Genomic DNA, 16,398 nt, shown 5'->3' on the forward strand with positions numbered 1-16,398 from the left:
CAGACCCCACCTGTGGGATTATACTGGGTTGTTGTTGTTGTTGTTGTTGTTGTCCTTCCTTATTAGTATTAAATATAACCTGTTTTATCTTTACCTTATCTTTTACATAATAATTCTATCAGGTATCCTACTTTTTAAATAATATTACTAGTTTATTCTTTATGAAACAATGATATAGATACAATCTAAAATGTTATATTCATCGCAACAATACAATACAATATAGCATAATACAATATAATACATTATGAAGGCTCGCGTCGCCTCACCATACCCCATTTTCATCCCAACCTAACGGAATGCTCCCATTTATTCCATTTTTTTCATTTCTTTATTAATCTGCAGGGCGTAGTTCTAGAAACAATTCCCTTCTCAAAAGTAAAATGCTCATCTTGGTAATTTATCACCACTTATATAATCTGCTTTAAATTTCTCTCATATTAACTCTTATGTCTGGTCCTTGCAGCTGGAACATTCCTTGCTGGGGTATATGGCTGGCGTGTATCAATTTTTATTGTTGATATTGATATTTCTATTTTTTTAAAAAGTGAAATTGAACTTTAAGAATCAGAAAAGAATGAAATCTAGTATAAATTTCAATAAATAAGTGTTAGGTGATAGTCAAACTTGGGATGACTTTGTTTCTTGATTGGGATTTCATGTGATTGCATACCTTTCAGTTTTATATTAATGTATTCTAATCATCCTTAGCTTATTCTGGATTTATTTTGGGAGGATGCGCGGAAGATTGGAGGAGATAGAAAAGTAAGTTGCACTTTTTTAGTTTAATGTTACTCTGGCATAAATCTCTTTTGCTTCGCTTACTATGAGCTTGTTCGATCAAACCGCCATGAACTGTTCATATATTGGGGTCTGAGGAGATTAGTGTGTACATAGATACACCTCAGAATATTCGTAGGTTTGGAATTTTTCAAAAGGTTAATGGTCAGTAGTTTCCTATGTAATAGCGGAATGTAGTATTTGTATTTAGTTTCATGGGGCGTGGCTACGTTGTTTTTGTGTTTGGTATCGTTGTGACGCATTTCGTTGCTACTTGCTCTGATGTGTTAACAATGGTTTTTATGGCGGATCATAATAAATCCTCTTTCATCCTAGTAATTAATTTTTTTATCAAATACTAGTTTCATGAAATTGAACTCACTTTGATATTTTCTATTTAGGGATTACCTTGGAAATACGGAGGAAGTGGGGAAGTCCAAGTGATTAGTTCTAATAACATTTCTCAGCCTCTCTGTCTTGATAAGAAATGTAGACGTGATTTGTACTTTTAATTAATGTGAATTTATGATGTTGTTGGTACTTTTAATGTAATATTACTTTAATTGATTTTTTTGGCCGTTTTTACACATATTAAAGTGAATGGGGAGAGTGGGCGAACTTGCTCCGGCACTGTAGAGAGAGGAGAGAGAAAGTCCAAAGGTGCATGTTAAGCCAGAATTGATAACTTGCACCACTACGATGGCTCGCCGGAAACGGAGATATACAAGAGGAAGTTTCAATGGAACATGAAAACCAGTCGAAACCTAAAAGTCAGATGGTGGAGGAAGCTTCCCCAAAGGCAAGATCTGTAAGGCAGATTACTCCTGTTTCAGGGGTGATGCAAAATCTAGCCCCAATTCAACTAGCTAGCTGGATTTCAGGGGCTGCTAACAAAGGGGATGAGGGTAATGTGCATCCTGCCCGCAAATTGAATTTTGTGATGGAGCCTCAACAAGCAAAACCTACGATGGCAGAGGCGGACATCGATGAATAGAAGCAGAAATGGCAATCTGCACTAATTGGTTATGTAATTGGAGGAACCCCAAAATTCAAGGAAATGTTGCAATTTGTATATGGCGTCTGGCACTCTATGGCAACACCTAGAGTATTCATACATGATGATGGATATTTCATATTCAAGGTTGAAAATGAAGAGGAAAAAGCATGTGTGCTGCAAGGTCTTTGAAAAGATGCCAAGAAGACAACCCTAGAATCAATTGGATGCAAAATGGGTCATATACCTTCAGGAACAGACCAATGATTCTGAAATAATGGCCGCCAGACTTCAAAATGCAAAAAGAACCTCTACGAGTACTACCCATATGGGTCTGCCTCCCAGGCCTTCCACTCTTGTATTGGTATGAAGAAAATCTAGAGAGAATTGCAAGTTTCCTGGGCAAGTCTATGTGCACTGATTGCTTAACAGCTAAAGGTGAAAGAATTTCCTATGCTCGATTGTTGATAGAGATGGATATCACCCAAACATTGCCTGAAGTTGTCAATGTTGAAGAATCAGATGACGGTATTTGGAACCAAAAAATTGAGTATGAGTGGAAGCCTATTCTATGTCATAATGTCTGCAGTTTGGACATAATAATGAGCACTGTCCAAAACAGAAGCAGGAAAAGCAAATACCCTTCAGAAAAGCAACCAAACAGGATAAACAAACAAGGCAGGAATGATAGCCTAAGATAAGAATTATCTCAGAAGGGCAACCTGATCCAACTGCAAACCGGTCCTTGGCAGTCTACACTCCACCAGAAAATCTATAACGGGAGGAAACTCACACTGTCCCTTCTAAAGTCCAATTCAGAGGAAAGCACGTGGTAATATTCCAAGGCTCTAAGGAGATACCAAACACTGATGAAGATTCAGATTATGAGGTTGATCTCAATCTATTTAGTAAACTCTGCTTGAAAATTGGAGAGCCTGCGAGTAGAAGAATTCAGGGTCAAAGAAAAGGTAACAATAAAAAGTTGCAGAGTGATGGCCTTATTGCCAAACCTTCCCCATGTTCTTTTGTTCGTGGAATATTAGAGGGCTCAACAAGACCTCTAAGCAAAGAGAATTTAAAAACTTTTTGCTCAAGAATAAAGTTGATTTAGTAGGTTGCTTAGAAACTAAAGTTAGACAACATAATGTTACTAAGGTTACTAGGAAATTTGGTACTGATTGGTGCTTCCACTCTGATTATTCCCAGGCTCCAAATGGTAGAATTTGATTAGGGTGGAAACAAAGTTGTGTTAAGATTACCATTCTGGACTGCACTACACAGTTAGTGCATTGCCAAGTGGAGGATCAAGATTCTCAATTCCAGTGCAAGATGTCATTTGTCTATGGTTACAACACTATAGAAGGCATAAGAGGATTATGGGAGGCTCTAAGGCACATCAGTATCTCTATAACTGAGCCATGGATTGTACTTGGGGACTTTAATACCATACTCTTTGCTGAAGATATAGTGAATGGGATGCCAGTGCATTTAAATGAAATAATAGATTGCCAGAATTGCATTACTAATATAGGTTTGGGACAAGTTAACAGGAAGGGGCGTCTTTACTCCCGGTGCAACAAGAGGGATGGTGCTGATAGGATCTACAGCCATATCGACTGGGTATTTGGTAATGAAAAATGGTTCAAGAGCTATGGGAACCTAGAAGAATGTTCAGACCATACTCCTACTATTATCACAACAATGGTCCCTAAGACAGAAGCTGAAAAGGCCATTCAGGCTACTTAATGTGTTTATCAATCAGGACATATTCAAAGAAGCTATTCAAACTTGCTGGGACCAACAGCTCACTGGTTGTCATATGTATAGACTTTGGATGAAGCTCGAGGCATTGGGAAATGAAGCAAGAGGTATGAATAAAGAGATGTCAAACACAGAGGTTAAAATTAGTAATATACAACAGAAGTTGCAGGCGGTCCAGAACCAATTGGCTAATGATCTCTTTAATAATCAGGTAATAGCTGAGGAAAAGGAGTTGATCATTCAATTAGAAAAATAGATTATGGTTCAAGAGAAAATACTAAGACAAAGATCCAGAGCTACATGGATAGCTTATGGAGATGCTAACACAAAGTACTTCCATGCCTAGTTGAAGACAAGACAAGCTAGGAACAAGATCTCTTCTATATGTAATGATCAAGGAATATTAGTTTCAGAACCAACCATTGTGCAACAACAGTTCTTGGCATACTACATGCAACTCTTGGGAGCTACATATACAATAATGCCTTGTATTGACACTACCATTGCTAGAGATGGACCTTGTCTATTATTGAGCCAACAACAGGAAATGCTTGGGACAGTCACTAGGGAAGGAATCCTAAGGGTTATTAAAGACCTACCAAATGACAAGGCTCCAGGAATTGATGGATATACAGCAGAATTCTTTAAAGAATACTTGGAGACAGTAGGAGAAGACATTGTCAATGCTGTACTATAATTCTTTGACAATGCTAAACTGTTGAGAGAGGTTAACTGTACCACAATTACATTGGTGCCTAAAGTATCTAATCTTACTTATGCTAAAGATTTCAGACCTATAGCACGTTGTACCACTCTTTACAAGATAATTGCAAAGCTGTTAACTGCCAAGTTAAAGATTGTGGTTGATTATTTGGTGAGGTCACCACAGTCTGCATTTATTGAAGGAAGAAATATCCTGGACATTGTGATTCTGGCTTATGAGCTTATGAAAGGTTATGCAAAAAAGGAAGTATCACCTAGATGCATAGTGAAGGTGGATATCAGGAAGGCATATGATTCACTGAATTGGGATTTTCTGAGATAGGTCTTGCTGGAATTTGGAATCCTTAGAAGATAGTAAACCTGATCATGACTTGTGTATCTACAGTTAATTACTCCATACTCTTGAATGGTGGTCTAACCCCTATATTTCAAGCTAAGAGGGGATTGAGACAAGGAGACCCTATGTCCCCATACCTGTTTGTCTTGGCTATGGAGTATCTAAATAGATCCCTGAAGCAACTCAGACACAAACCTGATTTCAACTACCATCCCAGGTGTGCTAACATGGGAGTAGTGCACATCTGCTTTGCTGATGATCTATTAATGTGTTGTAGGGCTGACCAGTTGTCCATATCCCTGATTATGCAAGCATTCAATCACTTCTCTAGTGTATGTGGACTGAAATCCAACTTGGAGAAGAGTTCCTTCTATGTTGCAGGAGTGACACAAGAGTTTAGTTCGCATATTATGCAAGAGATGCACTTCTCTGGGGGAGAGATACCATTTAAATACCTGGGGATTCCATTGTCTTCTAGAAAACTGTCTATCCATCAATGCCTTCCATTAGTTGAAAAGATCATTGCAAGAGTTAAATGCTGGACTACCAAATTTTTATCATATAGTGGCGGAGTACAACTCATCAAAAGTGTAATCTTTGAGACTGGACACAAGTGTTCTTATTGCCAAAGAAGATATTGAATATGGTGACAAATGTTTGCAGAAACTTCTTATGGACTGGTAGAAATGAATATTCAAGAAGGGCCCTAGTTGCTTGGAGCATTGTATGCATGCCTAAGGTTGCAGGAGGATTGAACATTTTGGATATTTTTATCTGGAACAAAGCTGCAATTTGCAAGCTATTATGGGTTGTGGGTAAAAAGAAGGAAAAGTTATGGGTACAGTGGATCCATTGCATATATATAAAAGGAAGAGACCTGGCCAGCATGCCTACCCCAAATCAAGGTAGTTGGATAGTTAGGAAGATATTTGAGGCAAGGAAATGGATGATTGGAGACCCATTAGATGATCTCAATGCATGTGAGGAAAGAGGGAAGTTCAGTATCAAAAAGGCATATCAAACCTTTATGCCTCAGCTCCAGAAAGTTTCATGGAAAAGCCGGGTCTTAGCTAAGGGAATTGTTCCTAGACACCACTTCATACTATGGCTGAAAATGCATAAGAAGTTGTCCACTGTGGATAGACTTCACAAATAGGGAATTCAAGTGGAGCAGGAATGTGTCTTATGCAATACCACTGTAGTGGAGACATTGGAGCATCTTTTCTTTGATTGTGGCTATTCAAAGGTCATATGGAGCACATTGTTACATTGGCTAGGGGAAAGGAGACTAATCAGAAGCTGGGAAGAGGAAATCGAATGGACAGCTAGAAGAACCAATAATTCTAGAGCAAGAGCGGGCATCATTGGATTTTTGTTTGCAGCAAGTGTCTATCAAATATGGCCAGAGAGGAATGGAAGAAGATTCAACAATCAACGAATAGCGAGCAGACAGCTGATAAAGGAAGTTATACTACAGCTGCACGCTTATGGCCAGAGACAGAGCAAGTGGCGACAACAATTGGATTGTTAAAATAGTTACCCAGTAGAACACAAAAACATAGAGTTGTATTCATGAATAGCATGTGAATAGATTAGATGGTTGAATAGAGTACAGGTAGAACAGTTCCAAAAATGTATGAATACTGAGATGTGACTCTGGAGTCCAAAGAGTCAATTGTACATATTGATATACTTGGTTAAATCAAATTTTCAGTTTAACCAAAAAAAGAAAAGTGGATTGGAGAGAGTAGTTAATGATAGCCTTTGTAGCATGTCGTGCAAGTTTACATCTTTTAAGCTACGTATTTGTTTGCTGCATAGTGACACTAATGATTCCCTTTTTTTCCCCTGCTAAATGTATTGTATGATACGCTTAGGGGTCATTTGTCTTAGAAGCGAATTATGCAAAGATTTGTAAATAGACATCAAATTTTATTAGGAAGCTCAATTCCTCTTTCATGAGCGATGAACTAAAAAGCAAAATGGTGAAAATACTGCTCACACACTCTTATTTTTGTCAATTCTTGTAACGGATTCGGTCAAAAATGCCTCATCAAAAGACGACAGCATGTTCCTCTTTCACAAATACAAGGCTTTGCTACATAGCTGAAATGCGATAAGGAATGGTCAATGATTAGATACGTAATTCAAATATAATAAGGATATTGTTTATACAAATAAGAGTTTTACTTCTATATTTTTTGTTAGACAAAAAAGTGAATATAAAACACATTAGAATTTTAATTTCTTATATACTACGAAGGAAAGGTTTAATAGTCAAAATTTTATTTGGTTTCAAAGTCTTAAATATTAGAAAAATATTTATCTGATGTAAAATCCGTTTTTATATATGCTACCGTGTTCATTTAGATTTTAAACTTTTTTTAGTTTGTTATAAATGTACTTCGAGGCTTTGAGACGGAGAAAAAAAGCAAAGAGAACAACTACTTAGGGCATGGGTGAGTGTTTTATGGTTATTCGTGCAAAGTTTATTAGAGGTAGCGCGTAAATTTCATTCAGTCATTTCGTCGAACAGTTTCGTGACAAATTATAACTCGCTTCTTGTGGATGGAAGTAGCTGAATTGGATTTATGTCTCGAAAAAGACTTGCATTCTCCTTCTTCCTTCGTGGGAATCACGGTCACCACTATCTCAATTTGCCAAAAAGTAATCTAATTTGTCTTTCTCGATCCGCCAGTAGTGTCCTCGTTCCTCAGCGGAGTTTCCTACTTGGTTTTGCTCTCTCAAGGTCTAATAAGGTTAATTTCTTCAATTCGGGAATCAGGTTCTCTACTTTTCCTTCCTCAAGCAATTCGTGTAGTGATTCTGAACAGGAAGATAGTAGTGAACATTCAGTAGAAGATCATAAAGAACCATATTCTGATTTAGATCTCGAAACTATTGAAGCTATTTTCAGAGAACCCGGAAGCAATGCTGCTCAAGTGTATAACAAGCTTGAGCAATGTGGTGTAAGGCCCACACAAGAACTAGTAACTGAGGTGCTTTCTCGTGTACGGAATAACTGGGAAGTTGCATTCACTTTCTTCATTTGGGCCAGTAAACAAACAGGTTATGTGCACTCTGTACGTCAGTACCATTCTATGATATCTATCCTTGGCAAAATGAGAAAGTTTGACACTGCGTGGTCATTGATTGATGAAATGAGAGGTGGGAAAGATAGACCATCTCTCGTGAATCCTCAGACACTCTTGATTATGATTAGGAAATACTGTGCTGTTCATGATGTGGGGAAAGCTATCAGTACTTTTTATGCGTTTAAACGGTTTAAATTCGATATGGGAATGGAAGAATTTCAAGATCTTTTATCCGCTCTTTGTCGCTACAAAAATGTAAAAGACGCGGAGCACTTGATTTTTTGCAATAAGAATGTTTTTCCGTTGAATACCAAGAGTTTGAATATCATTCTCAATGGATGGTGTCTTGCCCTTGATGATTTAAGTGAAGGAAAGCGGATTTGGAGGTTCATGAAGGAGAAAGGGATTCCCCGTGATGTTTTTTCGTATTGTAGTATCATGTCTTGCTATTCGAGAGCTGGTAGACTCAATGTAGTACTTAAGCTTTTCAATGAGATGAAATTGAATGGGGTTGCGGCGGATGTTAAAGTATACAATGCTGTGATTCATGCTCTGTCAAAAGGCAGGTTGGTTAAACAGGCTAGGACTGTGATGAAGATGATGGAAGAGAATGGTCTCACTCCAAACACTGTTACTTATAACTCATTAATCATGCCTCTCTGCAAAGCTCGATTGCTGGATGAAGCCCAGGAGGTCTTCAATGAGATGATTCAACGAGGTATACATCCTACTGTTCGAACTTACCATGCATTGCTTCGTTGCCTTAGGACGGGGGAAGAAGTGTTCGAGCAGTTGCAGAAGATGAATATGATGGGCTGTATTCCAACTCATGACACTTATATAATGTTAATTCGGAAGTTCTGCCGATGGCGCCAGCTTGATAATGTCTTCAAGCTGTGGGACGAGATGAGCAAGAATGGCTTGGACCATGATCGGAGCTCATATATAGTGCTGATACATGGACTCTTTCTGAATGGAAAAATCGAGGAGTCATACAAATACTATCAAGAAATGAAGCAAAAAGGTTTATTGTCGGAGCCCAAGGTAGATGAGATGCTTCAGGCTTGGGTAGCTGGCAGGGGCGATTTTCAAGAGAATAAAGTAACATGCAGTCAGGAAAACAAAGAGAGGGTCAAATTTGAAAAAGCTGATAAAGAAAGGGATTTCCGTAAAATGCCTGAAACACGAAGAGTTATGAGAGAACGCGGCTTCTCCTTTTGGGATTAGTATTGGGTGTTGATTACAGAGTTAGTGTAGGGATTCTGGCTCGGGTCCTTGTATAACAGGTGCATGAGGTTTCTTCCTTTTTGATTGTTTCACAGAATGTTCCTGGTTTGCTACTGGTCCATGTACTGGAAATGTACTATTATGGATAAAGCAAGTTGCTTCTCACGTATACTTGGCAATTCTTGTGGTCTGAGATACTTGATATAATTCAGTTACCTATCTATTGTTGTTTGTCTTCAGAAATTCTCTTCACATTTCCTAAGATACTCTGATCCATCGGATTATATGCCAAAAACTTGATTTGCCATGTTAATGCCCCAATGTACGTTTGTGTTTCCCTTCCAGAAGAAAAGGTTTTTGACTTTCCATTTACAGGGGAGGGTTTTGGGACTTGAACAGAGAGTGATCAGAGAAGAAACAAATCTTTGTATATGGTATTTTCAAATCAATACCAGTATTCCCTCTTCCCCTTCAGTATCGCTAGTTTGAATGGTCATGCCATTTCCTTTTTAAAAGAAAAATAAGCATATCATCTGCTTCTGATCTCTTGCATGTGGTATATCTGAAATGGTTACTTCTTCTCTTCTTCAGAATATCTGAAATGGATTCTTTGACTGCTGCTTAATGTGCCAAACATACTCTACGAGCTGCTAAATGACTTGGAGAGCTCTTGGGGGTAAAAATCAGTTTGAGGATATTACATTGTTTCATGCGTGCGATATGTTTTACATAATTGCAGACTTTTCTATAATAGTAGTTGGTAGTTTACAAAGAAACAGAAGCTACTAACACTTTCCTGCCAAGGCTCAGGTATTTTTCTTCGTAAAGATTAATAACAATGGTAGTTTACATGCTATCACATGTTAAAATTTAAACTCCACTGATGTAAAATAATCTTTCTTTACACTATCAGTGTATTTAATAACTTAAATCCTAATTCCAATATATAATTATATGCTAACAGTGTGAAAATCAAGTTCTGTTTTGTAGACTGTAAGAACATTTTGACCAATACATATTTTATAAGTAAGATATAGAGGAATTAGTAGATATTTTTTTCAGATTAAGCCCCTTGGCTTTGGTACATAGGTAAAAGTAGTACAATGGGAGATGTGGGAGGCACAGATTACCAATTTGAATAGAGAGTGATCAGAGAAGAAACAATAGATGGTATTTACAAATCAACACTAGTGTTCCCTCTTCCCTTCAATATCACTAGTTTGAATGGTCATGCCATTTCCTTTTTTAAAACTTCGGATAGAATGTGTGTATACGGTTAAAAACGGGCCTACCCAATTTTACTATTTGACCGAGCCCAGGGAATTACATCGAAGACCAGCCTCGTAGTGGAGCAGACCAGAGCCCGAAGACAAGGTATCGAGATCGAGGTACTTGTCGAGATCGAGGCCAGCACTGATCGAGACCAAATATGGAAGGCTTCGAGCAAAGCGCAATAACGGAAAAATGAGATATCCGTTACCGGTCGAAGATTACGGCGAAAATCCCGGAACATATCAAATCAAGATTAGTTGTTTAGGATAATCATGAGATTTACTTCCGTAATTAGAATTGTACCATAGATAGGATTCCTCCACTATATAAAGAGGGTCCTAATCATTTTGTAACCACCTTACATTCACGCATATCAAAGCAATACAATATTTTCTAACTGATATTCTTGTTCATCAGCTTGTTTTATTTCTAACTGTTCTAGCACCTATCAATTCGAGGGTATTCAAGCTCGAGGGCTGAATTTCGTTGAAACACTGGTTTGCTTAATTTTTTTTATTAATTTCTATGATTACTCTTTACATTTATCAATTGGTATTAGGTGAAATCACGTGTTTTTAAAACCACATTATAAGTTTAATTGTTAACCAATTTTAAGGGTAAACAGTTTGGCGCCCACCGTGGGGCTAAGGATAATAGTGATTGCCTGATATTAATCCTCAAAACACACACTGCTTTACGCTGGTTCTCGTCAGTGTCTTTGATTTCAAGAATCAACATGTCAAACTCTCAAGTAGCACCACTCACACAGACACCACATTGGTCTTCATGGCGAGAACGATAACATAGTCACCCCGGGAAACGGAGTACCTCCAGTCAACCCCGACGGACCACCGGCCGTAGACCCAGTCGATGTTAGTTCTCGTATTGCCATTAATGGGAATTTGGGCATTGACCCTGAAAATAGCGTCCGCGGAAATACCTGAGCAGCCGATCAGAACGCGCAGAGAGATGAAGAAGGCGGGATTAGCCTTCGAATGATATTTGAAATGTTGCAGACTCAGCAAACTGCGATAGCGCAGCTCCAAAATCAGAATTGAGCACCAAGCAGAATTGAGCTCGACATCACAAGAAGTTATTCATAGGGTCGAACCTGTACCGAAGAAATCGAACGACAATGGATCGGAAACTAACCCCGCCATTATGAATATGCTCGAGGAGCTCATTAAGTGGATCAAATCGGGAGAAAAGAAAATCGAGGCTAATGACAAAAAGGTAGAAACGTACAACTTACGAGTTGACCAAATACTGGGGGCACCCCGATTCTAAAGTGTTTGGATTCGAAGAAGTTTGTGCAGAAGCCTTTCCCTCTAAGTGCAGCTCTGAAGCCCATCCCGAAGAAATTTCGTATGCCAGAAATTCCCAAATACAATGGGACCACCGATCCTAATGAGCATGCTACTTCTTATACATGCGCAATAAAGTGGAATGACTTAGAAGACGATGTGGTTGGATCCGTTCTATTCAAAACATTTGGAGAGACTTTATCAAAAGGGGCGATGATATGGTACCATAAATTGCCGCCCAATTCCATCGGTTCCTTCGCCATCCTTGCTGACTCATTCGTAAAGACACACGTCAGAGCAATAAAGGTTGCGACTAGGAAGTCGGACATGTTCAAAGTGAGACAAAGGGACAATAAAAAGCTAAGGGAATTCGTATCTCGGTTCCGGATGGAACGGATGGACCTACCCCCGGTCACCGATGATTGGGCTGTCCAAGCCTTCACTCAAGGTTTGAATGAGCGAAGTTCGATAGCATCAGGACAACTAAAGCAGGATTTGATTGAATATCCAGCTGTGACTTGGGCCGATGTACATAATCGATGTTACGCCCGACAATATTACGTCAATATTACGTCCCACGTTATTATATTACGATGATGTTATGCTCTGCAGTAAAATATTACGGTGATGTCACGCTCCTCAGTATTAAGTTACGATAGTGTTGCACCCAACAGTATTACATTACGGTGATGTTACGCTTCGTAGTATTAAGTTACGACGATGTTGCACCCTGTAGTATTGTGTGGTGAAATTTGTTGCAAGGTAATCGACATCAGTCCAAGAAAAAGATTATTTGGAGATTATAAGGATTGTAAGTGATGAATAAATTCGTAAAGGCGAGAAGGGAAGAAAGTTGAAGAAAATGAATTTTCGTCCAAGTTTGGCATTTTGGGGTAAAATATGGCCCGAGCTAAAATACGCAGTATTTATGGACTAGTACCATGCAAGGTACCATATGACCACGGTAGTATAACATATAAAGTATATATGAAGTATTTTAGTAATAAGTAGAATTTTAAGTAATTTAAGGTAATTTTTAAATTATGCGGGTAATAGATTAATTACCGGTTAACTATAAGTATTTAAAAATTTATAATTATCTCCAAAATAAAACGTGGCAACCAACCACTTTCCAAACAATGACTCATGGTCATGTTGGAGTAGGTGGCTACCTAAGCATTAATTAGAATTAACAAAAGCAAGAATCATTTCTTATTCAACTACTTCAAAAGATCAGATTTGAGATTCTTTCATTATGGTCATAAGACACTAATGTCAAAAGACCAAAAAGCAAAAAACATTTCCCTTTCTTGGTTTAAAAATCTGATTTTTGGTTAAGTTTCAAAGACTCTTGTCTTAGAGAAAAACGTGAAAGCAGAATCAAAATTCTTCCCAAGATTTCAAATCCAAAACAAGTTCGTTCCAATTTTGAGGCTATCCAAGTATAAGTTTCATCCATATTTCGCAGAAGCAGAATCGTTCAAATTATTCGAAAAACAGGTATGTTAAGGCTATCCCTTCTTTTTTTTGGCATAATCCTTACGATACGAACGAAACGTGTAAATGCACAAATTCCATAAATGAGTCTATTCATAGAAGTATTAGAGATATCTATGCTCCTAAATTTCCATGTGTCGTAATATTTTATCATCTAATCATGGGTCTCAGAAAAATATGAAAGTTGAGAAAAAAAGGTTTACTTTATGATATTGCTCAAGACAAAATGGTCTTATGAAATTCCGAAAGATTTTATTAACGTACTTTTCTTGCATTGCATTCATGTGCATCAACCCATGACCATATGGCATTATATATGCGTATATATGTAAATATATGTATATGTGATATGGGAAAAGGTTACGGTGTTATATACACACCACCACCTGATCAGCTGGTATATGATGATGATGTTGCCCACAGTGGCTGAAATATGATTCAAATGGTGTTATATATGCATATATATATGTATGTATATATGGGATATGGGAAAGGTTATGGCGTTATATACGCACCACCACTTGATCAACTGGTATGCGATGATGATTTTGCCAACAGTGGCCGATGTGATATGATGGGATGCCCTCAGAGGCTGATGATGTTATAAAATACGTACCTATGCACGACATGGCATTCACATACATATGCATGATGCTAAAAGTAATTTATGATTTACAAAGTTATTCAGACCTACAGGTTGAGTCATGTACTCTATATTTTTTCCATGTCTCTTATGCATTTATTTATATGCCTTACATACTCGGTACATTATTCGTACTGACGTCCCTTTTGCTTGGGGACACTGCGTTGCATGCCCGAAGGTCCCGATAGACAGGTCGAGAGCCCTCCAAGAGGCTATCAGCTCAGCGGAAGATGTTGGTGCGCTCCATTTGCTTCAGAGTTGCTCGTTTGGTTAGTATGATTTAGACGTGTATTGTTTGGTAAGGCAGGACTCTGTCTCGATCTTTATGACATTTATGTACTCTTAGAGGCTTGTAGACATATGTCGTGTATATAAAAGATTGTGCGGCCTGGTCGGCCTATGTTTTGGGTTTATAAAGGATCATCTTGGCCTATTAGGCTCGTATATCATGTGTATATAATGATGTAATAAGAAATATACATTACGTTAGTAATCGGCTGAGTAAGGTATCTGGTGCCTGTCGTAGCCCATCGGTTTGGGTCGTGACAAAAGTGGTATCAGAGCAGTTTTGTCCTAGGGAGTCTACAAGCCGTGTCAGTAGAGTCTTGTTTATGGGTGTGTCGTGCACTACACTTATAAGCAGGAGGCTACAGTGCATTTAAGACTGTCACTCTTTCTTCTTACTCTAGATCGTATGGTAGAGCTCACTTATAAGAATTCAAGTTCCGAGCTTCTATTTTTATTCGTAATAATACGATGCCTACGTTCACAAAGATGATCGATAAGAGATATAGCTGTGGAAGTGTTGAATTAGAGGAACTCGACTTTGTATCATGCTTATGATAAGTAAATATGAGGTCTTCAATAGATCATGTGCGTACTGAAAGCCTCTTGATAAGGATCCTTAAGGCAAGAATGTCTATCCACCTTTATGGTGAAAGACAATGAGAGATTAAAAAGATAAATACAAGTTTCAACAAGCAAAAGAAGCAAGATGAAGAAGGGTACAAGGCGCCCAGTTAATGAAGGTTAACATCGTTTATAATTAAGGCAGATGAACATAAGCTTTTTGAGTTATATTCAATAGTAACAGAGGTATATACAATTGGTCGCACTCTTTCCAGATATTCCCTATGGGGGTTAACAAAAGTAGCATAAGAAGATATGATGGATGAATTGATTGCGTCAGTTGATGTTTCCGAATGATATTGCAAATGTGCTAATAGATCTCTTTATGAGACATCTAGATGGTGCACTCTAAAATAGTGCAGCCAGATATGTGTACTACAAAGACATGCACTATAAGCCTTGAAGGGATAAGTATTACCTTAGTGTGGCTCATGTCCCTAGTAAAGCGAGAACGTTAAGTAACTTGAACAACCACTGGATGGAGGAAAGGAAAGCTATAAGCGAAAGAATGCCGTATTGAAGTTTTCATAAGAAAAGAGATATGCAGAAATATTAGCAGAGTAATGAGAAGAGAGATAAGGAAGCATTACGAATAAGGTGTGATACATGGATGAAAACGCTAGAGTGTTATAGAACCTATAGTCAAATGAAGGAAGAGACGAAAAGTGATGGGCCTTAAGACAACAAAAGAGTATAGGCCGTAAGGTTATATCCTCATTTCGAGAAATAAGTTCGTGACTCTAGCGCGATTACCAAGAGGAAAAGTTAGACCCCAGAGTAATAGAAATTAGTATGGGCTGGTGAATAAGATAAACTAAATATGAATTAGGGACTGAATGATTGGAGAGTACTCGGCATCATGGGAATTTCAAATTTTGTTCCGGCGGTAATAGAATGGACCACAAAAGAAGATTCACGATGAATTCAGAGAATAGTCATTCAGGGAGACACTTCCCTAGAGCAAGCAATGTGAGCAAAGTTAAGCTTAAGAGACTGTATGTGCCAGTTACGCTAAGTGTCACCCTCACGAGTAAGGGAATTTGTCATCTTTGGTATAGAAGAATTGCCGCAAGGTGAGTAAGGATCATTGATGTTGAGAAACGATGCCAAAGATGAAGAGGTAAAACATCTATCGGTAGATCCTCGTGGCTTCAACCTTTAGTACACCCCTAAAGGGGGGAATATGGAGTAATGCGGCATTAAGTCAGAATTAAGTGGTTCTAGTGACTATGGAATGGTAAAGGAAGAATGCAATAAATGAAAGAGGAATGAGATGACACTTATCCAAATCTTACAGATACGCTATGATTCATGAATATTGTGCAAGCACGATGTCAAGGAGAGGAAGTAAAGGTTCCTGCCCGAGTTGTTATTAATAAATAAGGAGCCAGTGTGAAATGTAAGTTAAAACAAAGTAAATAACCCAAGAAAGATTACGAGGAATATTGATGTGAGAATGGGTCAACGAGTAGTTAGTAATTGGTCAGGAAGATCTCAGTTATGGCTAAACATGAGATTACAGACGAGTCATCGGATCGTGTAAGATAAACATAATAGAACCCAACATGGAGAATTCAACCTCGGAGAATATCATTATAATACTTGAGATATATTCGAATAAGAGTCAGGGTAGTTAAAGGTACCGTATGAGTGTTAAGGGGATAAAATAAAGTGCCACTGAGAAGGCAATCAAAATATCAGTTCAGAAGCAACCATATAAGCACAAGGGCATGGAAGTAAGCAACTACAGATGATTATAGACAAGTAAGGACATCAGAAAATGTTCATAATAAGCTCACAGCTTTACGAGAGTCAAGAGTTCTCCCTAGGTACTACAATGAAAGACTAGCTAAGGA

General features: G+C 38.2%; 1 protein-coding gene and 2 long non-coding RNA genes across 3 annotated transcripts; all 3 read left to right on the top strand.

Annotated features, from left to right (window-relative positions):
- Nucleotides 1-289: 289 nt before the first annotated feature.
- LOC107785696 (uncharacterized) lies at nt 290-6,328 on the top strand. The gene is made up of 3 exons (XR_012709896.1): nt 290-378; nt 467-765; nt 1,182-6,328. It is a non-coding gene; the product is annotated as an uncharacterized LOC107785696 (long non-coding RNA).
- Nucleotides 6,329-6,881: 553 nt separating this feature from the next.
- On the top strand, nt 6,882-9,463 carry LOC107785695 (uncharacterized). The gene has a single exon (XM_075254173.1). The coding sequence runs from the start codon at nt 7,187-7,189 to the stop codon at nt 8,915-8,917; it is 1,731 nt and encodes a 576-aa protein (XP_075110274.1). The 5' UTR covers nt 6,882-7,186; the 3' UTR covers nt 8,918-9,463.
- A 3,270-nt stretch (nt 9,464-12,733) lies between these two features.
- Nucleotides 12,734-14,066, top strand: LOC142180654 (uncharacterized). Its single transcript, XR_012709286.1, has 2 exons — nt 12,734-12,993; nt 13,812-14,066. It is a non-coding gene; the product is annotated as an uncharacterized LOC142180654 (long non-coding RNA).
- The last annotated feature ends 2,332 nt before the right edge of the window (nt 14,067-16,398 follow it).

Source organism: Nicotiana tabacum, chromosome 5 (genome assembly GCF_000715075.1).
Source record: "Nicotiana tabacum cultivar K326 chromosome 5, ASM71507v2, whole genome shotgun sequence".
Lineage (NCBI taxonomy): Eukaryota > Viridiplantae > Streptophyta > Magnoliopsida > Solanales > Solanaceae > Nicotiana > Nicotiana tabacum.